General features: G+C 39.6%; 1 protein-coding gene across 1 annotated transcript in view; it reads left to right on the forward strand.

Annotated features, from left to right (window-relative positions):
• The window catches only part of Adgb (androglobin), a 94,514-nt gene that overhangs the window by 28,725 nt on the left and 38,922 nt on the right, over positions 1 to 26,867 (forward strand). Inside the window, exons 10-20 of the mRNA XM_048354251.1 lie at positions 6,140 to 6,234; positions 7,195 to 7,369; positions 8,603 to 8,693; positions 12,716 to 12,845; positions 14,889 to 14,922; positions 16,062 to 16,248; positions 16,624 to 16,687; positions 18,761 to 18,863; positions 19,820 to 19,961; positions 21,621 to 21,735; positions 24,351 to 24,518. Coding sequence (XP_048210208.1) covers positions 6,140 to 6,234; positions 7,195 to 7,369; positions 8,603 to 8,693; positions 12,716 to 12,845; positions 14,889 to 14,922; positions 16,062 to 16,248; positions 16,624 to 16,687; positions 18,761 to 18,863; positions 19,820 to 19,961; positions 21,621 to 21,735; positions 24,351 to 24,518 — 1,304 coding nt within the window. The remainder of the gene's footprint in view (positions 1 to 6,139; positions 6,235 to 7,194; positions 7,370 to 8,602; positions 8,694 to 12,715; positions 12,846 to 14,888; positions 14,923 to 16,061; positions 16,249 to 16,623; positions 16,688 to 18,760; positions 18,864 to 19,819; positions 19,962 to 21,620; positions 21,736 to 24,350; positions 24,519 to 26,867) is intronic.

Consider the following 26,867-nt stretch of genomic DNA (forward strand, 5'->3'; position numbering starts at 1 on the left):
TTTCCAGGTGTCATTAAATACAGTAATATGCTTAGTTTTAAAATGCTATAAAGAAAGTTTAAAAGTAGCAGAAATCCTGTAGCTATCTGAGCATTTTTATACATATATGCATTTAGTTGTCTATAATATAGCTTAATATCCAGCTTATTAAGATTAATAGCTTAATAGATATTTAAGGGATTTTTAAAAATGTTATTATTTTCAACTAAATGTGTTCATGGGGTAACTTACAAATGGCTCAAACAGCATGTATATTTCTTTTTCTCTTTTGGTTGGTCATGGGGCTTGAACTCTGGGCCTGGGCACTGTCCCTGAGCTCTTCAGCTCAAGGCTAGCACTTTACCACTTTGAGCCACAGTGACACTTCCAGTTTTCTGGTGGTTAACTGGAGATAAGAGCCTCATGGACTTTTCTGCCTGGACTGGCTTTTTGAACTGTGATCCTCAGATTTCAGCCTCCTGAGTAGTTAGGATTGTAAGCGTGAGACACCAGCACCTATCTGGATATTTCTTTATCAGTAACATAAAAGTTAAAGCTAGTATTTTTGACCACCAGGAACTGTGTTCTAATTAGTGTTTGAGTCTCCATCTCATGTTCTTTCCATCTGACACACTCTTAGCAAGGTGAATTCTAAATCTCTGAGCCAGCAGAAGGGGAAAAAGAAGGACTGCAAGTATAAGATTTCTTAAAAGGCAAAAAGAAGCTGTGTTTTGTCTGACTTCTGCTCACATTGCATTGATTATAATTGGCATCCATGCTTCACTTCATTGTAACCAAAGTGGAGAAATATGATCTGGCTGAATGTTTAAGAGGCAAAGGAAACCATTTCCTAGACAATGGTCAGCCTCTGCTACATATCACTTTCCTGAACACTGGATTTCTATATTGCTTGTTTCCACACAGGTAAGGTATTTACCACTCACTAACAATCCCAATCCAATTATTACCTAATAATTCCATCTAGTCCCAAACTCAGAATCCCAAGTCACATGCATGTGCACACACTCACCCACGTGTATCCTCCTCATGGAATGTGGAAGTGGAACAGAGTAACTACAGTATAAGCTCCCATTCCTCAGGAAAAAGACCAGCACATGCGTTGTACACCCCGAGGCCTGTAGGTAGAGATGCACAGTACACATCCACGCCCATATGAACCGCATTCCAGATAAGGGTCTGTAAGAGACCGCTGAAGAGAGACACAATACTTGCAATGTAAACTCCTGTTCATTAAAGGAAAACTAGACAATGCACTATACATGACCACATCCATAGGTGAGATGCCTGTACACATCCACACACATTGAAATGCATTCCAGATGATAAACTGTTGAAGAGCAGCATAATAACTGCAATAGATGCTCCCATTTCTCAAAGGGAAGAATAGGAACTGTACTCACAGATCTTTGGCAATTACAAGTCTCTGCTGGGAGGCGGCTCTGCAAACCTTTGTCTGGCGCAGTGGGAAGCTCTTCAGTACTGGATGTGATTTTGCACAAATCCCCAAAGAAATGTGAATTAGACTATGAAAGCCAGAGTTCCTGCTCTCAGGGCTCAAGCTGTTCCCTGCTATGTTTTATCTCCCCTCAGTATCAACATTTAATCTTGTTGAAAACTATTCTCTAAACAAATTTGAAATACAGCTTTAAAAGAAATTTGGGCACAAATTGTGAGTTACAAACCTACTTACTACAAGTAAATATGACTCAGACCCTTCTGGTGTTTGAGAAAAACAGGTTATCTGAAATAGTCCAGATTTGAGTTCTGTTGTAAACATATTGACAACAAGATAACAGAATTTGTTTAAGAAAGTCATATCATTCAGTAATGTGGTAGGTAACATTTTAAATTTTTGTTTCAGAGAAGTGAAAAATCAGTGAGACTATATATATGACTTGGTGGCCTGAACAAGTTGGATCTTTTCTTACTCTGAGAGAGCCTATTATCTAGTCATAATTTCTTCTTCCCTAAGAACATAGTCCTGCGTTTTCCCAGTCTATACTTGTCTAGCTTCTGGAACATGGCCTGCAGTAATGCACACCGCCTCTTGGTGGTCCATGAAATGTTCCTTTGATCAATTTCCTTACTAGCTCTGTGCTGTTGGAGATAAGGCATCCAAGATGGCAGAGCCACAGGTGGGAAGAGAAGGAAGGGTGATTGGTACTTAAAGAAATCAACCTATGGCTCACTGCTGTCCCCTTCATACTTTATATGAGCAAAAATAACCATTATCGTGTATAAAATGATCATATGAATTTTAGATTATTGTAGCAGCTAGAATTAAGGATATGTGAACCAAATGTTGAGTCAAATACAATACTAGTTATATACTGGAGATAGTGTGGTATTTATTCTGTAGAGGGCAATGAAGAAATAGATATTTCAAGCCCAAGGAAACATAGATCTACCTTATACCTGAGCAAGCCTTAGTAACCTAAACCGCCTTGGAAGGCAGCCTGAATGTTCGCCATAAGTGTTAGAATAGCTACTAGTGATACAGTTTATATTATCTACTCTTAACAAAGCATTTTAAATAAAAGATGAACTAAGGCAATCATTGCTTGTTTTTCTAAAATTCATGAAAAATGAGAGAAATTTTGGACATAAGAAACAGAATTGAAAATACTACTTTCTGAAAAAAATAAATTGTAATAAGAATTGAAAAGGCCTTTAATCAAACGTTAAGTTCTTAAAGGACTTGACCTGGTCTTATGACAGACATTGTTGAGAACTTGTCCTCTTTGCTGTGGATAGTATCGCCAGAGGCAAAGAGGGAAATTACTCTTCGGACTTAACTAGGCTAGACTAGCATGTGGACTGGTTATAGACCAATAGTTTAGACTCAGGAAATAGTGATCCTGGACAACTTACCAGCACATTCCGGTAGGAAGTTAACTGACAAGCAGTTTGGATGTTGCTACAGAGAACAAGAGATGACCAAACAGAATTTAGAGAAAGATCAGGCATCATTTTGTTCTTTTTATACTTCACACCTTAGCACTTGTTACCCATACACCTTGAACCCATTTCTTAACTTATCTGTAACTCAGTTTGCTGAAAAATGCTGCCACTGCTAATTTATTTCATAGCTTATAAGTGAGAAACAATTCATTCAAAATACTTGATTACTGTTGAACAGAGAATAAACATTCTATAAAAGTTAGCCATTGTAAGAAATTGACTTAATATCACAATCTACTCCCTGTGAGTCAGTGTTTCAAGCTGGAATTGCTACTCCTTATGACAGCATTTTTAAAAAAAGGAGCCAATGATAAAAAGTAATGTTTAAATAATCTTACATATCTTATAGCAGAGTTTCTGAAATATTCTTATAGGAAAAAAATCTCTATCACATTTCATTAATTATTAGACTTGAGTATATACATTAGGTCAATGAAGGGCTACTTTAACATATGGAATGATAAAGAGATTCCATGGTTTGTTTCATGTTCCTAAGTGACATAGAGCTGATGGATTCAAATATTTCCCCTTAAGACATTTTGAAATCATTTTACTTCACTTCTATTAAAAGCCAGAAAGCAATATAGCGTTACATTTTACAGAATCAGATAGGATATTTACAGAGAGACAATGGAGCAAATAAGAATTACCAAAGACTCTACAAATATCTTTCTTTTTTTTTTTTTTTTTTTGCCAGTCCTGGGCCTTGGACTCAGGGCCTGAGCACTGAGTCCCTGGCTTCTTCCCGCTCAAGGCTAGCACTCTGCCACTTGAGCCACAATGCCGCTTCTGGCCGTTTTTTGTATATGTGGTGCTGGGGAATCGAACCTAGGGCCTCGTGTATCCGAGGCAGGCACTCTTGCCACTAGGCCATATCCCCAGCCCCTACAAATATCTTTTGTGGGTCACAGAATCTTTTGAGAACTTTATGAAGATTATGAACTTTCTTTTTCCAAATAATTATTATTATGCTGTAAATATAAAATATTTTAAACTTTATCCTTGAACATTGGTCTTTTGGGGTTTGTTTGCCTGTTGGTTTTACTGGTACCAGGGTTTGAACTTGGGTTCTTGCATTTGCTCAGCATGCTTGCTTGCCTGATGTTCTACTACGTAAATCTTCTACCTTACTTTTTTTTCTGGTTCTTTTGGAGTCTAGCAAACTTCTCTTTTCTGCCTGTTCAGTCTGGGACCCTGAAAATCTCAGCCTTCTGAGTAGCTAGGATTACAGGTGTGAGACACCATGCTGGATAACGATGAGGTTTATTTTTTAATATGTTAAAATAAATATTGCAATTGCATTGTTTTCTTGGAAGACAAAGCAAAATCTTTACTTCCAGCAACATAATTTATGTCACAGTTGTAAACCAAGCATTATATTTGTTGTTGTTTATTTCTTGAGACAGCCTCAGTATGTATCCAAATGCATGAAAATGTATAGCATTTAGCTTTTTGAGCTTGACTTATATCACTTAACATAGTGTTCTCTAATTCAATCCAATTTCCGGGAAGTTACATGATTTCATTTTTCTTTGTGTCTGTAATATTCTGTGGTATATATGTACCATATCTTCTGTATCCATTCATGATATGTTAAGCATCTCAGTGGATTCCACTGTTGGGCTACTGTGAATGGTACTGTAATAAACATGTGTACAGGTATTTTTCATATATATTGATGTGTGCCCCTTTGGATATATCCCCAATAAGGGTGTGGGATTAAGCGAAATCAGCTTCTCCTTAGCATGTACAGTAAAGGATTAGAGGAAAGAGAATCAAAGAATTCACAATAACAAAAAAGGAGCAAGAACCGGAAGATTTGAAAAATTCTGAGTCTAACCTTACGGTGAAAAATGAGAACACTTGTACAAGTGTGTGTTTGAAAGTCACTCTGTAAGCAGATTACCCAGGGTACCAGTTAGCCATGTCAGCAAAGAATAGGAACAGAAAGCCCATTATACCCTCAGAAGCATGGCCAGTTTGGAGTAAGGGGACAGAGAAACCAGGATGAAATGAAGGAATGCTGCTGGACTTCTGAAATTCTTCTGGACAAAACCATAGGACTATAGCTTTGAACATGAACATGCATCCAACAAAAGGGTTACTAAATTCCCACCAAAAGCCCAAGGAACAGCTGTTTCCATTTTTTTTTTTTTTTTTTTTTGGCCAGTCCTGGGGCTTGGACTCAGGGCCTGAGCACTGTCCCTGGCTTCTTTTTGCTCAAGGCTAGCACTCTGCCACTTGAGCCACAGTGCCACCTCTGGCCATTTTCTGTATATGTGGTGCTGGGGAATTGAACCCAGGGCCACATGTATATGAGGCAAACACTCTTGCCACTAGGCCATATCCCCAGCCCTGTTTCCACTTTTGTTTTAGAGGGTGGGGCAACATACATTCTTGGTTCAAGTAGATCTCAGAGTAATGGTTTCTGTGGGTTTCTGTGTTGTGAAAAGTTACTAGGCAAGAATTATACCCTTAGTCAAAGAGGTAAGGCCATGCACAGTACTATAGGGGAACAGCGGAGCCAGAAGGCAGAGAATCTAGCCAGAGAGAATGATTCCCAAGCCTTAAGATTTAATGGAACTGTGAGGCAAGGACTCTTGATATTCTTGGGACCCATCCCCTTTCCTCCCAATGTCCATCCTATGTTTGTCCCACCACTGTATTTTGGTCACAGGTCTTAGCTGTAGAAGAATAGCCAGAGAAAAATTTGCCTCGGGAGGAGTCATACCTTAAATCCCTCCCATGTGTCTTAAATGATACTCAGGGGAATTGGCACTGAGTCCTGATACTGTTGGGACAGGATGAGTGCTTGTGAAATGTACATGAATTTAGGGAAAGGGATAAAATGTGGAAGCCCTAACCTCCACTATGGCTGGATTTGAATGTGATTCCTTTGGGGAGGTCGTTAAGGTTAAATGAAGTCATTAGGGTGGGATCCTAATTCTTCTAAAAACATATACTAGATTCTCTCCTGTCTCTCCCCTTCTCTCCTGGTCTTCTCCCTCTCCCCCCTCCCCTTTCTTCTCCTGCTCTCTACTCCCTCCCTCCTCCTGCTTCTTCTTCCTGTTTGATCTCTCCCACCCCCACCCCCTTTTTCTCCCCACACAGTGGAAAAACACATAAGGTGTCTGTGTAGACTTGCTTTGACTGGAGCTTTCATGTGCTTGTTTTCCAGGTTCTTCTGTAGCCCAGACCCCTTACATGGTCGTGTACGCCACCTTCACGCCCCTCTATTTGTTTGAAAACAAGATCTTTTCATTAGAGAAGATGGCAAGTATTCAAGACCAAGAAATAAAATATCATTTAAGTTGTGTGTATCTATGTGGAGGAGTGGGGGTAGAATTACTTGACCTACCCCACATCTAAATTAGCTTAGATAATCGCAGCACTTCCGGATTATAAAATGGAAGAGCACAAGACTACGTATTTTCAGTTTTTCCATTCTGAAGGTTTTTTTAAAATTATATACAAAAAGATAGGTATAGACTTTTTCCATTTCAGTGAAACTCATATAAGTCATATCATTCCTGAAAAATAATGACTTTCCCATAAACAGATAACACGTATTTGGGTTTTGTTTTTTTTTTTTTTTTTTTTTTTTGTGTGTGTGTGTGTGTGTACCAGTACTGGGTCATGAATCCAAATCTTAGCTTTTTTTCTTAAAACTAGCACTCTACCACTTGAGCCACAGCTTCACTTCTGGCTTTTTGCTGGTTAGTTGAAGATAGAGTCTCATGATCTTTCCTGCTCAGGTTGGCTTTTAACCAAAAGCCTCAGATCTCAGCCTCCTTAGTATCTAGGATTATAGATTCGAGCCACCAGATCCAGCCACATAAATTTGCTTAACAAAACATAGAGTAATTTGTTCTTAAGTTGGATAACCACTGTTATGATTTATCTTGTATCGTAAAATCCCAAAATGAACACTACTTCCTATTTTTCTCTAAATTGAACAACTTAAGGGAAATTTAGCAAATGTAGTAAAAGTCAAAAGAGAATAAATAAGCATAGCATAAGTACCTAGGCATATAAGTCACTGTTGACATTTGGCAATGGATCCCTTACTCTTTTATTTACATATTCAGTGTTATATGTGTATATACTTTTTAAAGGGTAGCATATTTTAGGTTCCACAGTAGTGTTAATAGAATTTCTCTCTTGACAAAAGTGTTGTTTCCAATGCCAGAGGTAATGGCAGAGATTGTGTTAAGCCTTCTTTCCACATTTTAGGCAACTTCTGCTGAGAAACTTCGAGAATATGGACTTTCCCACATCTGTAGTCATCCAGTGCTGGTGACTAGAAGTCGGTCCTGTCCCCTTGTGACTCCGCCTAAGCCACCACCCATCCCCCCCTGGAAACTCATCCGACAACAGAAGGAAAGTGTGATTACAGATGAAGCTCAAGGTAAGTGTTGAATTATGCTGTTTAAGGATTCATTCTGTACACCTCAGAAGTCAAATAGTTGGATCCCTGACTAAATGCACTAGTCAGATCATTCCTTAGGGGAAGGCATTGCTCTTATGAGTGTGATGGAAGAATACCTTGTAGCAAATGATACGGAAACTTCAATTGCATTTGTTAATGTTCGGAATGAATTCCAAACATGAACCTTCCACCACATGAACATCACCACAAAGTACCATGGAGAACATAGTGTGAAAAGCATGTTTGTAATTAGAACTTCTAAAAGGAGAGAAGTTTGAGCCTAAATGGCTTCTGTTAATGCGTGACAATTGTCCTTGAAAATAAGTAGTTTCCTTGGGCTAAGGGCAAGGGCTGGATGTATTTTCATTAAATAGAGCTGATATTTCAGATCTACATTCTAGCATAAGGGAATAGCTCAATGAAAGGAAGACTGTGAAACATACATACATATTTGAAACATACATACATATTTGAAACATACATACATATTTGAAACATACATATTTTCTGATTTTTTTATACCAATTGTATAATTCTATGTAATACTTCTTTGTAAATGAGGGGAGAATCTCATTTTTGATGAGACTTCATAATGACAGGGTCCTAACCTAGGGTTTGTGATACTGCTGTCTTTCTTTTCTCTGTGGGAATGTGCCTGTGTCTTTCTCCCACTGACAATTTCCTACTTCTATCCCAGTTTCAGACTAGAATTGTCCACAGATTTTACCAGGAGCAGCCGCTTTTGTTTCTGCTTCTGACCTTTATTTCATTATACCTTCTGACCTTCCCTGACAACCCACACATTTGAGTTCACAGTTCCTTGTCATGTCCTTGGCATTTGTGTTGTAGAGGTTAACTAAGGGAATATATTTGTTAAGTAAAAGGATGTTATGGAAAGTCATTTCTGCACTTGAAAACAGCAGCAAATGCCAATACCAAATGATAATCCAACAAGACATTATTAACATTCCCCCTTGAAATTTGTTTCAGTCACAATTTGGGAGCAGAGAGGGTGCAGGCAAAAGCATCTAGCATTGGCAAGAGCTATATACTCTCTCAGTAAAGATTTAGTTATCCTTGTGCATTCTACTAACATTTGCTGGGTAAATTGTCAATCTAATTAGCATTACATTAAATGCTAAATTTTGCATACAAATCTGAAAGGCTAAAAAAAACCCTGTACATCACACTTCCTAATTGCTATTTTCTCAGAAACAGCAATAAAGAAGCCTGAACAGTTTCTTGAGATTTCAAGTCCATTTTTGAATTATAGAATGCCTCCATTTACAATTCCAACAGAAATGTAAGTATACAGCATCCTTTCTTACAAATGCACCTCTCTAACAGATATTTTATGATGCATATGATTAAAAATAATTCTAAGTAGAACTAAGAACTGAGGAAAATCTTAGAAAACACCGTGTGTGTGTGTACATACATAAACAACTTATCATTGTACATGTAAGTGCTGTAGAGTATATGCTTGACTTCTGTCCAGATTCATACATTGAAGTTCGAATCCTGTGTGTCTGGATATGGAAATGGTCCCTCTAGGAAAATGATTGAGGTTCAGTGGGGTCACAAGGGTTCTGATTTAGGAGACCTGTTCTTGTCTGTACTCAGAGAGACTGTAGACAGGTCTCATTATATAGTGTCTGCAGGCCTTAAAACTTGGGATTCTCCTGTCTCAGCCTCTCCAGGGCTAGGGTTATAGTTGTGAATCACCATGCCTAGCCTTTTAGGTCTTTTTCTGTGCTCCTGTTTCATCCTGAATCAGAGAACAGGCCAGCTTATGTTTTGTGTTGCTGCCCCCATACTGACTACATTCTCAAAACCTTTTCTCTTACTTTCTCCCTTCTTGGTGTAGGGTCTTTCAGAGCCACACGTCCAGAGGAGGGGATGGCATAGAGGCCAGCAGTAAAGTGTGTTGGGCAAAGGCTATGAAACACAGCAGTACTGGTCAGTGGGGCCCCTACTCTGAAGTAGCTCCACTTCACTTACCAAGCCTTCACACTCTGGGTGTGGGTCAAGAAGGAGGACAATTATCCCAAATGCCTTTGGATCATTCTTCCGTATCCCAAATGCCTTTGGATCATTCTTCCGTTAACAGAAAGTCTTGGCTTGAGTTTGGGTAGTTTACTAATCTCTCCATGGTCTTGATGAGCAGATCCTAGCTTCTGTAGAAGAAAGAACTGACTTCAACATATATCCTTGTCAAACTTGTTCACACTTCCTATGTGGAAGACAGGTTTCTTAGTTTTTTTCCCAACATCAATGAATATTTTCTAAATTTTTAGTTCTTTTTTTTGAGTAATAATTCTGTGGTACAGTCATTTTCTCTCCTAGAATTTCACTGAAATAAGTCAAGAGAAGCTAATCCACAACTTTAACACTTTGCTTAGAAAGTTCTTCAGCCAAATATATCCCTTCCTCTCTCTTAAGTTGTGCCTCCCACAAAACCTTAGAAAACAAACATTCTTCGCAGCTTTATCAGCAGGATAGCTTTGCCCTCATAGTCCAGTAGCCTGTTCCTCTTGTCCGCAGGCGCCTAACTGTTCCCTGAGGAAACTGGAGCTTTCTCTACACCCTTCTCTTTTCTTGCTGGGCTGGCTCCAGCATCATCTTGAAATGTGTGTGCCTGGGAATGGAGGCATTTTTAGCATGAACTCCCAAACTCTTCCAGCCTCAACACACTACAGAATTCTGAAACTGAATATTTAGGTAGTTGCAGCAACCCGACTTCTGAGCCTCCTTAATCCATTTAAACAACTATTACAAAATACCATATGGCAGGTCATTTGTTGATAATAAATACTTGCCTTATACTTCTGGAGTCTGGGAAGTTCAATATCAAGATCTGGTAAGGACCCATTTCCTCATTTAAGGTACCATTTTGCTACCTCTGAACTCAGATTTTGGAAGGGACCAAATAGGATCTTTTTTGATGGGGTTCTTATTCACTGGAGTTTTAACTAGTCTTGTGCTTGCTAAGTGGCTGCTATACCATGTGAGCCACACTTTTAATTACTTCAGTTATTTTTCTGATAAGCTCTAGCTTTTTGTCCAGGCTTTCCTTAAACCATAGTCTCCCTACCTAAGCCTCCTATATATCTGGAGTTCCAAAAAGTCCGTCCATCCGTCTGTCTATCTCTTTCTCTCTTTCTCTCTGTGTGTGATGCTTTCTCTCATGACTTCTCAAAGACTGCCCTTCCAATTACCAACCCATAGGAGGTTAGGTTTTAACATATGAATTTGACAGGGACACAGTCAGTCTATGGTACACAGAAAATACTTTCAAAAATAAAAATATTAGCATTTAACAATTATTCTAATCAATACAATGTTTAAAGTTACAACACTATGTTATCTAGTATTTTCCAGCAAAACAGAACCAACATATGGATTAATGGATGGATAGAAGATAGACAGATAGATAGATAGATAGATGGTAGGTAGATAGATATACATTGATACATAGGTAGATAAAAATGGATAGGTGGATGGATGGAAGGATGGATGATTGGATGAAAGAAGGGTAGAGGGATAAGTAGATGGATGGTTGTAGATGGATGAGAGGAATTGGCTGTCATGATTGTGGAAACTGGGAAGTTCCATGATAGACTATCTGCAAGGTAGAGAACTCAACTCAGAAGGCCTCAGCACCACAGAAGCTCATGGTGTAGCTCTTCCTCTGAAGTGGAAAGTCTGAGAACCTGAGCATCTGCCTTGCAAGTTCTTCAGGTTCCAAAGACCAGAGATGTTGGACTTCTCATGTCCACTGACAAGGAAAGAAGGATATCCCTGTTCCAGGAGGCACAGAGTGAAGCACTTTTCCTACTCTGTTCTGTCTGTCTGACCCACCACTGCTAGGATAGTCTGCCTATGCCGAGGACAGATTTTTCCCACTCACTTTCCCCCCCCCCCCACCACACACATGCACACACACACAACACACACACACAACACACACACAAACATACACACACACACTTACATGCCAACCTTTCCAGAAGCCCCTGCTCAGACATGCCCAGAAATAACGCCTTGTCGGTTAACTATGTATACCTTAATTCAGCCAAGTTGGCACCTAAAATTAAGCATCATATCTACTAAGATGGTGACTTTTCCATTCAAATATTCTTTAATTACCTGATCGACTTTGCATGTTAAACAGGAATTACATGGACTGTAAAAAAAAAAAACCACCAAAAAACAATTATAGCTTCAGACTACCAGGACAAATTTCCCACACTTTATACTATCATACACAGACTTGAAGATGACGTGTCTATTGAGAGCACAAATGGGTCTATTTCAGAGCCTTGATTCCTCAGAGTGAGCCCTTACCTAATTGTCTAGTAGCTCCTTTCAGCTTTATTACTTGATTAAAGTGCATGAATTCCTAATCCCCCCCAAACAAGTGACTTGCTCACTTGATGGGATCCAACTAATCGCTTTCCTCCTGGAATCTGTTGTGAACTCATCTGAATATTCATGCTGCTTTACAGAGGCACATGAAAAGCTCTGTGAAAGACATTTCACCTTGTGAAAGTCATGTCTCTTGTCCTGCCTTACTGTGCAGTCAGAGTTCTCCCATCAACATGAAAGCAAGCTCTTTCATAGGCAGCCTTTGCAAATGATTGCTGTACGTTCTTTTCATTGGAATGCTGAAGTAACAAGCCAAGCCTGCCCATTATCTGACAGCACTGGTTCATCAATATGTATGTGCTACCCTCTAGTGGTAGTTTAATGTAAATAATTGACATTGAGTCATGAACTATATAGGCTTAGAATTTGTCTTTGGAATGCACTTATGTACAATATAAAATACACGAATTCAAATATTTTTATTGTACTCATAGCCATAGCTATGGCAATGAAGATCTGCGACGATATCAGCAAGGACTTGGAAGGAAGTGGATGGCAGTATGAATATCACAGTCATAAACTTAAGTGCTAAGACTGAGAAGTAACTTTCTGATGCTAAGCCCTATTTCTCCAATAGACTCTGATAATTAAACAATTGCTAAATAGCAAATTCCTATGTTTTGATCAGCATTCTTGATGAGTCCCATGGCATTAAGCTGTGTTCCCAGAAAGTCTTTACTCCAATACATTGACTGATACCAAATATTCCTTCAGTAATATGTGTGTGTATCACAATTCAGTGTCCTTACATTAAGTTTAAAAGATTTCTCTTTGCACAAGTATGAGAATGACAAAATGAATAAAATAGAACTTTCACTGACAAAACTACAGGTGTTGGTAACATGAAAGAAAAGATTGCAATAACCAAAGTCTTGTGGGTTTTTTTTTCTCTGTTAGTCATTATGTACGATCTGTTATTAAGAAAGGTGTGCCTCTAGGATCCGGATTACCTTCTGTCTCAGAAAATGAGGAAAATGCAAGCTTTACTCCAGCAGAATCCAATCAAATCATAGTAGCCCCGTCTCAGGTATTGACTCAACCTTTAATTCTAGGAGGGATTTTTTTTTGTGCACAAAAGAACCTATCATATGCACATAGCAGGATAAATAATGTTATTAAATAGTGTACATAGGAAAGGCAAGTTCAAAGATGAAATATTCAACTGCTATGAAAGTGTGCTGTGTTGCTTATGGGTCATTGTCTTATCGGCCACTTATCTAACATTGGTACTAATCAAACTCCATATTTTTCTAATTTTGCAAAATGCATATATACTTAAGATATTCATAAAACATACTTAACTCGGTTCAGTTACTGTATGGTGTTAATGGTCTCTTTTTGTATACTGGTTTGATTTCTGTCAATTACTGTAATAGTTGTGGAATTTGTGTATAAGTTGTTTCTCACAGTTCATTCATTTACCTGGCTTGTGATTTTTATTTTGTAACAATTTTATTATTCTAAAAATTGATTACAATATTAATGCTTATATTTACTAACTCCTATTTATCCTATTGTAAGTGATGGTAGCATATTATTTTAGTATTTATTTATTTGCTGTACCAGTGATTGAACCCAGAGCCTCACACATGCTAGGCAAGCATTCTACCGCTGAGTTACATCCCTAGTCCCCAGATCTTAAATGTCTCCTCCACACATATGCACAGGATTCATAATCTTGTCTGTGCAATGACTCTATTTAATATTTGTATGAACCCTGGCTCTTCTTGAATGAAATCCACTCATCTCTGTCTGTATTCATTAGCTGTGAACCAGTCATGGGCACAGTGGGAAAGTCAGATAGATGTGTGCATTGCCAACCCAAGAACACACAACTTGCCTGTCTGGCAAGTGAATGACAGCAAAGCCTAGGTGCAGATGTTGACTGGTGGAATATGCAGAAACAGGACCTTGCGACCACATGAAAAATAACTCAGAATAGCCATACTTTCAAAGTAGTAAGCAGTATACAGGATCTTTTGATACTTGCAACAACTTCAGAATAACACCAAACATTGCCATTTTGTTTGTGGATAGAGTGTTAGTAACACTATAGGACTCGAGCCCAGTGGCTCAAGCCTGTAACCCCAATTCCTTGACATGCAGAAATCGGAGGACATGAGTCTGTATCCCAGCAACTGGCTGGCCAGGGTGATGTTCACCTGTCATCTCAGCTACAAGGCCTGGGTGCAGTGGGCTGTTCCTGTCATCCCAATGACTCGGGGAGGCACAGCTCAACCCAGCCCAGGCCTAAAACAAGACCATGCCTCTAAAATAACCATTGCAAAGAAGGAGGCCAAGCGGTAGAGACCTGCCCAGCAAGCTTCAAGCCCAGCACTACCAATGTCTATATTTGTCTACAATGATAAACTAATAACTGAAGAAAATACTGAATTCTAGTTAGAGATGCATTTGTTTTAACCATCGATGGTAATATATACTTTTGAAATCCAACTGTGGACCCTACTAGACACTAGGTTAGGACAAGAGCCTGGGACAGGCTTGCTCCAAACTACCACTTAGTGTTCTTAACCCTCCTCTATAGAGCCACCATACCTCATCCCAAATATTGCTGACATTACCCAAAATGAATCCAGATGAGCTTGTACCATTTAATCTTGTACATCTATTTTAATTGTGCTCCAGAGAAAAGAGAGCTTACACATCAATTCAACATAAATTTCCCATTAAAATTTTTCACAAACCTTTCATGTTTCTGTACCTTAATTAACAATCTTAATCCCAATTTCTCTGTATTTCCTGGAATTTTTCTCTACTTAGGAATATTACTGTTTTAATCATGGGATTTCATCATTTAATCAATTCATGTATTCTGTATATTAATATCATAGATATAAACCCTCAGCTAATTACTGAAAGTCAGAACTTTGAAATTTCAAGATTGAAAATAATTTCTCTCTGTTACTGGCTTCTTAAGTAAGATTTTTTTTTCAAGAAATCTGCTCAATGTTTATAAATCTCTTAAAAACTGGTTGTTGAGTTAGCTGGACTGGGTTGTTGAATTTCAAATGTTTTGTTCTCAATGTATTCCTTTCATTTCACTTTACAGGGTACTATCACACAACAAGGTGCGCCTGTAAAAGGTAAATTTAGGATCTTCTCCTATCCTTCTCCAAACTCTGTGGACATTATGGTACACTGGTATCTCTACTTCTAGACAACTTTCAGAAGTTCTTCTCTGATCACTCAACAGTCTCTCTTAAGTTCATCAAGTTTCTGGGTTAGAAAATGAGAAAATTTCACACATAAAATTTAAACTAAAAGTAAAAATAACACTCTTTATTTTTAAGTTGGGAATAAGGCTGGCCTCAAACCGTGGATCTTCTTGCCTCAGCCTCATGAGTTCTGGGTTTGCAGTGGCACGCCCTCACATCTGTCAAGTTCATGCATCTCAATGTGATCAAAACACCAAAACCATTGCAGATTCCTCAGTTGGCAAATAAAAACCTAACCAAGGCTCAAACCCAACAAAATGTTATGTATTCAAAATTTGGGTTCAAGAACACTATAAGACTTTTACAACAGTGCTTGATAAATATCAAATAAGACTACAGAAGCACCCACTAAAAGCAATCAGTACATGTCTTACTAAAGCAATTGGACTAGATGTGTCCAGAGTTTTCACTTCCCCTTCTGTTGTCCAGCCATCTGGACCGCCATCTGTCTGTCTGGAGCAGATTATAAGTACCTAAGTTAATTGATATCTGATGCAACTTCACAGTTTCTAAGCAATGTGCTTAAAATTTTGTTGAAAGGGATTTGAAAATTCCTGAGCACTCTAATATGTATAAAAGCTGTGATTAAAGTCTCCTTAGTACAGAGATTGCTTTGCTCCAAACTTGAAGACTGTATATAAGTGACTGTCTCAGTAAATGTTTTTCTGTAAATTGCCCTGGCTTTGTGTGTGTGTGTACACACACATGCACACATGGCTCGTATGTGTGAACACCCACACTAGTTCCTGAACTCAGGCTCTTGAGCTCTTCGTAGCTTTTTTGCTCACCACTAGCACTATACCACCATAGCCACACTTCCACTTCCTATGTTTTTCTGGGTAATTGGAGTCTTGTGGATTTGTCTGCCCATGTTGGCTCTTAACCACAACTCAGAGCTCAGCCTTCTGAATAGCTAGGGAGGCCTTGGTATTTGAACTCCTCTCATTAATTTCCCCTGTTTTAAGAAGTTATTACTTAACAGCTATGTTTGTCCTCCACATGTACAGATGAGCAAGCGGATCCCCTGCTCATTGATTCCCATCCAGCTGATGGTTCACACCATCTTTTAGAAAAAGACTTGGTCAGCCAGACAACGCCAACACAGGAAAAATCACAGGAAGAAATGATAGCAATAAACAATGGTATTTCTAAGGAAATATGGTTAGATTTTGAAGACTTCTGTGTCTGCTTTCAGTAAGTATTTCAGTGGGATTCATTTGATTATATTGTGCTGAAAAAATTCTGAGCTCCTTAACGAAATGAATACTAAGCTATCCTTTGCATAATTAGCTGACTGTCTTAGATGAGATTTGAAACTGTAAAGCGTCTCTCAGTTGAATGTTAACACAATAACAAATAAGTTTCTGAAAAAAGAAAAAGATGGCTCTAGCCAAATTTCAGCCTCACTTCAAAGACTTTAAGACAAAGATAATACTTTCACTATGATCATTTTGTTCCTTTAAAACAACTAACAACACACTTTCAAATAACTATTTGATTCTAAGAAACTCAAGTTGTAGTATTAGTTTTTGCATAGGATAGCAATAACCTACTTTAAATATTTTTCAGGAATATATACATTTTCCACAAGCCAAGTTCTTATAGCCTAAACTATCAAAAGTCAGAATTTAAGGTAAGTAGATTATGACCTTTCTCTTATAATTAAGTTTTCAGTGCACTCACTTTAGTGCAAAATACCATCATATTTCTCAGACATTTCTAAATCTATGCCATAACTATATTTAAAACATTAAGTGTTAGCCTCTCAATAAGCCTATACCCAGACAACTTGGAAAGGTCCGCTTGGAGTGTGGTCCATCTGCCTATCTGGTAATATTTAAATCCTGAGCTGCATTTTTATGCAAATTTATGCAGGAAAACATTGACTACTACACAAATTAAATCACTCTATCTGGTTTTGATTCGTTTTTATTGATGATGCAGTTCCCTAAGCTTAAGTATATTCTCATGACTGTGCCCAGTCTTTTTAAGTGTTTTCCCCCACTTTGCCTTTCTGTCTAGAATTTCTCTTCCTCCCTCTACATTGCCTCCATCCAGATAATGCCTGGAAGTGAGTGCTTCAGGGTAGTCCAGCGTCCTTGACTCTGTGAGGCCTTCTTCTGTGATCATTGTGCCTGAGATCCACAGCGGCACCTTACCCACCATCTGCTCTATTCACAATTGGCCTCCTCTCCTACACTCTCCCTCCCCGCACTGCATCTTCCTGACCATGTGTCTCCCTTTGCTATTATAGGGGCATTTGTGGCCTAAGGTAGGAGCTCAATAAAACAAACCTTAAGCCCATAATCCTAGCTGCTTGGAAGGCAGAGATCAAATCAGGAGTTGAAGTCAATCAATCTGAGCATAAAATTTTGCAAGACTACACCTCAACTAAAGGCTGGGTGCATTAGTGTGTGCCTGTCTTCCCAGTTTTTTTTTTAAAAAATCACAATTCAGAGGATCACATCAGGCCATTCTGGGTATAAAAAAATCTTTTTTATACTTAACTGAATAACAAGGTTTCTCTTTTCACAGCACTGAGATTTATCTTTTCTATATTAACTGGTTATTTAAATACTGCGGTAAAGTAATGGTCTATGGAAATCTTTTGTAGTATAGTGACAGATTCATTGAATATGATTACAATATACCCTCAGTCAAAATTATGTGGAAGCACTGTGAATCTGAGAGGCAATCATAAAGCAACAGTCAAAAATACCAACCTTAGTGATAGGCAGATAGATATAACTCCTTTTTAATTTGTTTGTTTCTGTGCCAGTACTAAAGCTTGAACTCAGAGCCTGGGCATTGTCTTTTAGCTTTTCTGCTCAAGGCTGGTACTCTGCCATTTGAGCCACAACTTTCCTTCTGGATTTTTGCTGGTATATTATAGCTAAGAGTCTCACAAACTTTCCTGCCTGGGCTGGCTTTGAACTGTGATCTCCTATCATAGCCTCATGAGTAGCTAGAATTACAGGTGTGAGATACTGGCAACCCAGCAGACATAACTACTTTTGAATCTCAGGTTTGCTACTTACATTCTCAGCATCCTTTGGCACATCACCGACCACCTCTGTGCATAGGATAATTAGGATGCATAGGATAATTAGGATGTATGGGAATCATATGGGATGGGGTAAATTGAAATCAAAATCATATAAATCTTCCGTGACTGTGTTTCCAAGAAAGGCCAGCTACTGCTCGGTACTTTACCACATCTCTAAAACAAAAATCTATTCGGCTGCACCAAGAAGCCAGGAGTATATTTCTGAAGATCTTGTGAAAAGGAAAAAGAGCTTTACTATTTTTTACTCTCACTCTACCTGTAAAAATGTCTAAACAGGGCCCTGGCAGGCATTCTCATTGTCTGCCTTCCTCACTTTGTGCCACCTTGCTGGTCAGAAGCCCATCCTTAGCCCTGGCCCAGCCTGGGTCTCGTCATCTTCTCCTCACTTCCTCATTTTCTGGACAATGTTCAGAGAACATTGCCTCCAAGCTGATGGCCCTCTTCACAGAGGCTTCCAGCTCCCCTCCTGTAGATGATTGTCACCTGTTTACCAGGATGATTTCCTAATTTTCAAACCTGTAAAGTACATGCCATGGCGTCCAGAATGTGTGTCTTAACACGGCTACTATCATTAATAGTAGAAACTAACAGTGTTCATGAGGTAGTAATATGTACAATGATTGACCTGATTTCTTGCAGTTCTCAGAAGAGCGTGTGCCCTACTATCTATTTGTGGACAGTCTGAAACCTATTGAACTACTGGTTTGCTTTTCTGCATTGGTACGCTGGGGAGAACCTGGAGGTGAGAACCACTCCCCACCAAAGACTATGGCTGTCAAAACACCCGCCTTGCACCCAGGCTAGGAAACGTGCAGTACTGAGGGTTTTAGGCCACGGATGAGGAAACATCCTCCCTTTCCATAGAGCGACAAGCCTACCCAGGATTCTTCCAAAATCTCTTGAAAAAGATGGACACTTGAAAAACGTGCTTTGATCTGAACATTCCAGTAATACATTCTTCCTTCTCTTTTTGACCTCTGCTAAGGCTTGGAGGTGTTTCCTTTCATCCCCAGAAAGGTTCATCTGCTGGGGGGTTGGTCCCAGGGTGGTGATGCTGAGGTAGAAGGACATTGAACAGTTTGGGCCTAGTGGACAGTGACTTGGTCATAGGGCATGCTGCTCTTGGAAACAGTAAAGCTTGGTCTGATGTGGTGAGAATGAGTTGTTATAAAAAGACACCACTCCCTTCTATACACAGCCAGTTCCCATTCCACTTCCCCATAAACAAGGGGATGGTTTTATGTTCTGTGATACTATCTCAGAGAAATTTATATAATTCTGGGTATTATATATTCTCTTCCAGAAAAAAGTTGTATCTAGAAACATATTGTAACTAATTGCAATTACTACTAATGAGAAGAAAAGTGAAGGCAAGCTATAATAAACTATACCTATCTATGCTGTTTTTCCATTTCCTCCTTCTCAAGTGCTTTAGCAGAGAGAATGTCTATGGGCAGGTGACTATAGCAGAGAGGCAGATTAGCGTTCCAAGCGAATCTCAAATAATTATCTCAAATAATTATTTCCTTAATGGTTTCTCATGTTTTATGAACATTTTTGACTATCTCTAACACTTGATTATTGTTACAATTATTATAGTTCTATTGCTATTCATGTTACAGAATAGACAGTGATACAAAGTGAAGGCCAGCTCTTCTTTCAGAACTAAATGTCAATCTATTTTCATTTTTCCTGAAGCGTTAACAAAAGACAGCCCTCCTGTGGAGCCCGGACTCCTCATAGGTGAAGCAATTTCCTGGAAGTCTCTGAAACCTCGCAATCTTGTACTGAAGATCCACACGTATGCTACCAAGGCTACGATGGTGCGCCTACCTGTTGGGTATGATGCCCTTGTTTTCTCTCATGCTCAGATCTTTTTTATTCCTTTTAAACCGTGCCCTAAGAAAGAGGCAGGACAGAGGCGTAGACTATGGGATATTGTTTCCTGAGGCCCTTCACAAGGTGCATACCTACCATTCAGATTCTTGAGAGAAATAACTTATGAATGAATAAATTGCTAAACACAATGGATGGCCTTCTGGGAGATTTATTATTGTTAGTGATTCTAGGAATGTATTTGCCAAAGAACACTGCTTAAACGCATTTGGCCCAGCACTTTCTGAAATCAGTTAATGAAGGTATCCTTTTGTTTACTTATAAATTGTATTATAATCTTAGCAAGAACCTTGATTTCACTTAAACATAGGTTAGGGAACCGCAACATTTCTCTTGTGGCCTGTTGTTGTTGTTCTTGTTGTTAGGATCTTTTAGTAAGATAAAACTAGTGAGTCAGGAAGAGTGGCACACACCCACAATCCTATAAGGCAGAGGCAGGAGGATCCCGAGTTCAAGGCAAGCCTGGGAAAAGGCAGTGAGGTCCTATCTCCATAACAAAATAAAATCAAAGGGTCTGGTGGGATAGCCCAAGTGATAGAGATCTTATCTATCAGATGCCAGACCTGTTCCATCAGGAGAAATAAAATAGATAAAGCCAGCCGAAATCAATTGCATATAATAGAAATTTAATTTTTATTTTGGTCAGTAAAATTCCAAAGAATCCCTCATATTTTAGATAAAATAAATATTTGCGCTGGATTTTGTTTCCTCTAAGGTCAATCATATTCATTCTGTGTGATCATTAAACAACTAAGATTCTTAGACAAAGAGCAAATCCTAAGCAATGAAATAGTGGTGCAGGCTTGCCACTCAGCATTTCTTCACCACCTTCCCATCTGTCCTAAGCACTCCGGCATGGAGCCACTCTTCTGAACTCATTTTCTTGCCTGAGTACTCAGCCATTGGGGGCCAGGGTCAGTGAATAAAGAAAGAGTTTTCTTAGGCTCACATTCCACCTTAGAGGTCCTCATCCATCAGCCTGCATTTTGAAAATGTTGTAAAGGCACAATCATGGAGCGGAAGTGAGTGCCCCTGTTCTTCATGATACATCTACCTGGCAGGAGAGAAACAACTAGTGTGCAAGAAATCACACATTTGCTAATTTAAGGAAAAAAGACTATGAAATGTATTAAACCCTATCCTATCATTTGTCGGGGCTGTTAGGGAAAAAAGAAATCAGGGCTAGTCCTTCCCCATGCCAATGTAGTGTGTGGGAGGCATCTCCTGTGCGTGGGTTTGTCATGTGATCTAACTTAATTTTATCCTATGCAATCAGTGAATATACATTCCATATTCCTGGGTGGCTCTTCTGGAGCAAAGCTCCAAAGGCCTTTCTCCCATCTGTGTGAACAGCTATCCAGATCTTTACTAACATTTTGTTGGTCATGGGGAGCTCAGGGATAGTGCTCCGCCACTTGAGTCATAGTGCCACTTCTGGTTTTCTGGTGGTTAATTGGAGCTAAGAGTCTCATGGACTTTCCTGCCTGGATTGGCTTTGAACCACCATCCTCAGATCTCAGCTTCCTGAGTAGTTTGGGTTACAGGCGTGAGCCACAGGCACCCGTCTCCCTCACGGTCCTCAGAAGGTGTCCTTCTTCCTCAGGAGACACATGCTCCTCTTCACCGCCTACTCCCCGGTGGGACACTCCATCCAGGTCTGCAGCATGGTGACGTTCGTCATTGGGGATGAAGATGTTGTGCTCCCCAACTTTGAGCCGGTAAATAGACTTCGAGTATATGTGTGTTGGGTGGGGCATTCCTTTCAAAAGTTTTACATTTATCTGACATATTTTGTTAACCTTGATTACTTTTTTTTTTTTGGCCAGTCCTGGGCCTTGAACTCAGGGCCTGAGCACCGTCCCCGGCTTCTTTTTGCTCAAGGCTAGCACTCTGCCACTTGAGTCATAGCCCACTTCTGGCTTTTTCTGTATATGTGGTGCTGAGGAATCGAACCCAGGGCTGTGTGCATGCTAGGCAAGCACTCTACCGCTAAGCCACATTCCCAGCCTTTGCTTACTTTTTGTTTTAACCTTAAAAATTGGCATAGTTTTTTTTTTTAAGATCTACCTATGTACAGTTTGTATAATAAACAGTTTAAATTATGTAGGAGTACCAATAATATTTTCTTCAACATCTGTCTTCACCTCTACTCTGTTGAGTACTCTTTAGTATCTGTTCATGTCTCAGGTAAATCCCATAGGCTCCATTGGTTCTTGGGGGCTAAAGAATCCTCCCAGTTCTTTTATTTATTTATTTTTCACAAGTCAGGAAAAGTTTGGTTTTAAAATTCATAATTATTTATTGTCAAAGTGATGTACAGAGGGGTTACAGTTTCATATGTAAGGCAGTGGGTACATTTCTTGTACAATTTGTTACCTCCTCCCTCATTTCCCCCCTCCCCATCCACCTTCCCTCTTCCCCCCATGAGTTGTTTGGTTGGTTTACTCCAAATGGTTTTGTAAGTATTGCTTTTGGAGTCATTTGTCTTTTTATCCTTTGTCTCTCGATTTTGGTATTCCCAGTTCTTTTAAAGGCACTTTAAAGTTTTGGTCTCTCCCTCCCTCTGCTTCCCTTCCTACCTTTACCCTGAGAAATTGGGAGTTGACATGTGTGGATTCATAGACTATTTAATCGCTCCCTTTATCCTCTTATCCTTTCTCTCTCTCCTTTATTTCTCCTTTTCCTCTGTTCTGTCAAGATACATGGGGACAGCATCTCTGTGAAGTCTTGTGTTGACTTTACATAGCTTCTTTCTGCCTTTGTTTATTTGACAAGAGATTAGAATATGGCCTTTCCTGTACAAAATTCCTGATATTCTTCAGCAAAAGCCAAGACAAATCAAGCACACAAACAAATAGCATTGATGGAATTCTCTCAGCCAGCCGGCAAATCTCTTAGCAACAAGATGCCCCAAGACCAGCTTCCTTCCCCGTAGCTCTCCTGTCTTCTCACAGTACGGCAGACATGCCTCACTCTTGCTGTCTTGCCTCTCTCCCGCCATCTTGTCTCTCTCCACAGTTGCTTCACAAGATTCCCTAGGGTTCTCTCCTCTGCTTGTCCTGCCATCACCTCTCAGTGTGCCCTTTTCATTCTACTCCATAGGCACAGGAGGGAGAGCAGCAAATTCAAGTCCAAGCAAGTGTCTCTTGGTTCCTTCACCAAATTTATCCCACTTATCTTAAATTCTTATCCTTCAAAAATGCTGCACACCCGTTATCCAGCCTGTTGTCCTGTCAGAAACTTAACAACCTAATGATCACCTACTTAACATGTACTCCAAAGTCCCAAGAGATACCCTTTCTCAATCTTGTGAAGGCCATTAGGACTCAAACCCAATCTCTATTGCTCTTTGAATAGCAAACTGAAAAAGCAAAAGAGGAAGCACAGTTATAAAAACAGAGATCTGACTTCCCAGAGCCATAACTGGTTTTTCCCAGTGCTGCCACCTGGCCACACATCTTTGCTGGCCAGAGTTCCATTTAAACAATAAACACTGCTGAGGTGGGGCCTTCTGGATCGTGGGGATTGAGAACAGGTAATGGAGAGGTATGTGCCCTAAGGTGACAAGTCACCTGCGTGGGCCCCATCTTTTATCTCACTCAACAGGGCGTCTCCTGCATTGGGCGCACTTGCCATACCTCACGATTTCTGCCAGCAACCAAAGCATCATGCCTGCCCTTCCATGATGACCCTAGAGGAGCAGGAAAGGACAAGGCTTCACAAACACTTGAAAGTCTGCAGTCTCTAGCACCTGCTGGCCCACAGACTCCACACACCAACCAAACCCTTCAGACCCATCAGGCTCTTCTCAGGTTTCTAAGAATTGGTTACCTCCTGACATCTCTGCATTCTTGTGGCTCTCACTATTTCCAAGAGGGTCAGCAGGCAGGAGCCGACATCCCAAGCTAACCCACCCTCTCATCATTTTGATAGTTATGACTCTGTCTCCATGCAAATGACCTGGTTCTTGGATCTCAAATCCCACACAGAGTTTCTGAGACTTAACACCTAGACACCCTTCAAAACTATATCTGGGTATTAATTAATACTGTGCAGGTTTCCTGATCCCTCCCCACCTAAGGTAGGTGGTCTTCTTACATATTCCCAATCATACATTCCCCTGTTGAGCATTTCATTCTTCATTTTATGTCTTTGAGATTGTGGCATAGTGTCTAAGTGCCTTGATCATCTAAGTTGTCCATAAATAACTCTTGAGTCTTTCATGTAGCAGATTTGTTTTTTTTTTTGCTTCTCCCAGAAATTTTATGTTTGTCAGTCTAATTACACTTAAATAAGCATGAGGATGGACATTAAGTGTGTCTTGTCTTCACAGGAGAGCTACCGATTTACAGAGCAATCTATCACAATTCTAAAAGCTGTAGGAAATGTGATTGTTAATTTCAAAGACAAGAACAGGTTTTCTGCTGCAATGAAGGATTTGCACACAGCTCTCTACCCAGTCCCTCTCCACAACAAAGAACTCACTGTCCAACACTTCCGGGTGAGATACTGGGTACAAACTGGAATCTTCCTGTTTGGAATAATAGATCTTATTTTAAATGATCTTTAAAATCTTCCTGATGCTGGGTGCCAATGGCTCACGCATGAAATCCTAGCTATGCAGAAGGCTGAGATCTGAAGACCATGGTTCAAAGCCAGCATGGGCAGGAAAGTGTGATATTTCTGTCTCCAATTAACCACCAAAAAGATGGAATTAGAGCTATGGTTCAAGTGGCAGAATGCTAGCCTTGAGCACAAAAGCTCAGGGACAGTGCTTAGGCCTGGTCTTCAAGTAACCAGGACTGGAAGAAAAAAAAAATCTGGGCCTGACAAATTAGAAACAATTTGAGGAGTGATTTCAGGAAGTAAAATGAGGGAGTGAAAAGAACGAAATGAGGAAGAGGAAGAAGGTAGTTCAAGAGTGTGATAATTCTCACATTGGGCTACATAATCTAGAGGATTTGATAAACAGTATAGGATGTTTCCACAGAGGATGAGCAGAATCTACATGTATCCACCAGCCTTTTTCCTATGAATAGATAACTGACCTGTGGTGCATAATCTTCCTCACACTTACACTGCAAGCCTCTCTGCCAGGCTGAGTAGTATCTGGCTTCACAGACAGCCCGTGTGGAGTGGAGCAAGGATATTTCCTTGTTGTCCCCCGAAGAGGGAGACTCATAGCATGCATGGGCCTGTCCACTCCAGTTGCCCAGCAACCAGGTGCACATACATTCAGTTTCTTAGCCTTCAAATTATTAGTTGTGTGTGGCCAGATCATTTTTGTTACAGGGCTGGCCTGGACACTGCAGAATATTTCATAGGTCTGTATTCTCTGTTTTCCACCCACCAGTAGCATGCAGTTGTACAACTGAAAATGCCTTGGAACTTTGCTGTTGAGTGAAGGACAGCGTAATATAATAAATAAAAGTACATGAATTAGGGATGGGCATGTGGCTTCGTGGTAGAGTGCTTGCCTAGCATGCAGGAAGCCTTAGTCATATAAACAGAAAAGGCCAGAAGTGGCGCTGTGGCTCAAGTGGTAGAGCGCTAACCTGAGCAAAAGAAGCTCAGGGACAGTGCCCAGGCTCTGAATTCAAGCCCCAGAACTGGAAAAAAAAAGTACATGAATTAAATTGTAGTGCCATGTAAATTGCCCATGTGTATGGTATTTAGCATGTGCTTATAGTAAAAATGTCTTTGCACTACAAATTCATCCATTATTCACATTTAAGTTGGTAATGCCTGGTACCATAGAGAGAATTGTAAATAAAACTTTTTAAGCTAGAAGATCTCTTTGCAAAGGGAAAAGAGAAAAATCGTTTTTCTATTTGTATAAGCACTTGCCATCAGCTAATGAATTGTAATATCAGAAAAAATCTCACCTATTCATATATTAACAGTGATACAATCAACTACATACATATTCTCCAAATAAATAATAAGTAGCCCACAAGTAAGAAAACCCCACAGCACTCTTTACCACATGCAGCTCATCCTCAGTTGGGGTGGCTATCTATGCTAATTAACCTTTGATGACAGCATTCAAAAAGATGGTCACCAGGTCTTTAACTGTGATGTTCCTGGATTGTAAAGCTGACGAGAAGCATATTTATCTTTTAAAAGAAATTACATGTATTTCCGAGCCAGAGAAAGAAAAGAACTTAAATTTCTAAGTTTCTTCTAGCAAAAAAAAAAAAAAAAAAAGGTCTACAAAGAGGATGGGGACTTCTTATTTTGAATTAATTTTTGTTTGTCCTCAATGTGTCAGTTATTTTATCTGGCAAATGGGGCTTGGGACTAAATTAAAGAACTATTTTCCCAAGGCCCAACTAACATGCAAAGAACACTGTCTGTCATCTGCCTCTACAACTAGGTTGACAATGCCCTCACCATTAATAAAATTGTCATCCATTTCCAAGGTTTTATTAGCTGGTCACAGTCTTCAAACGTTATGCATATCTTACTATATGACAAGGTAGCTACAGTCCTCAGAAGTTACTGGTGGTCATAATTGGTATTCAGTCTCTAAGACGTACTTCTGGGTGCTTGCCTAATGGTTGCCTTACTTTTGTCAGGCCATATTCTCTACTATTACTTACCTTACTAAGCAAGTACCAAGGAATGCTCCAGCTAATTCCAGAAGAAAAAAACCAAAACTCCCTGCCTCCATTTTGTAACCTGAACTCTAGTCACTCAAAATTATGATGTAGACTTTCCTGTCCCCTGTTGGATTAATTCCTTAGTTTTCCACTTGCCAGAGGAAACCAAAGTAACCAGACATAATTCATTCCCTTGTGGAAGCATCCTTTGCTTCTATCCCCAGGAACAAATTCCTCCAATCCATAGA

Source organism: Perognathus longimembris, chromosome 9 (genome assembly GCF_023159225.1).
Source record: "Perognathus longimembris pacificus isolate PPM17 chromosome 9, ASM2315922v1, whole genome shotgun sequence".
Classification (NCBI taxonomy): domain Eukaryota; kingdom Metazoa; phylum Chordata; class Mammalia; order Rodentia; family Heteromyidae; genus Perognathus; species Perognathus longimembris.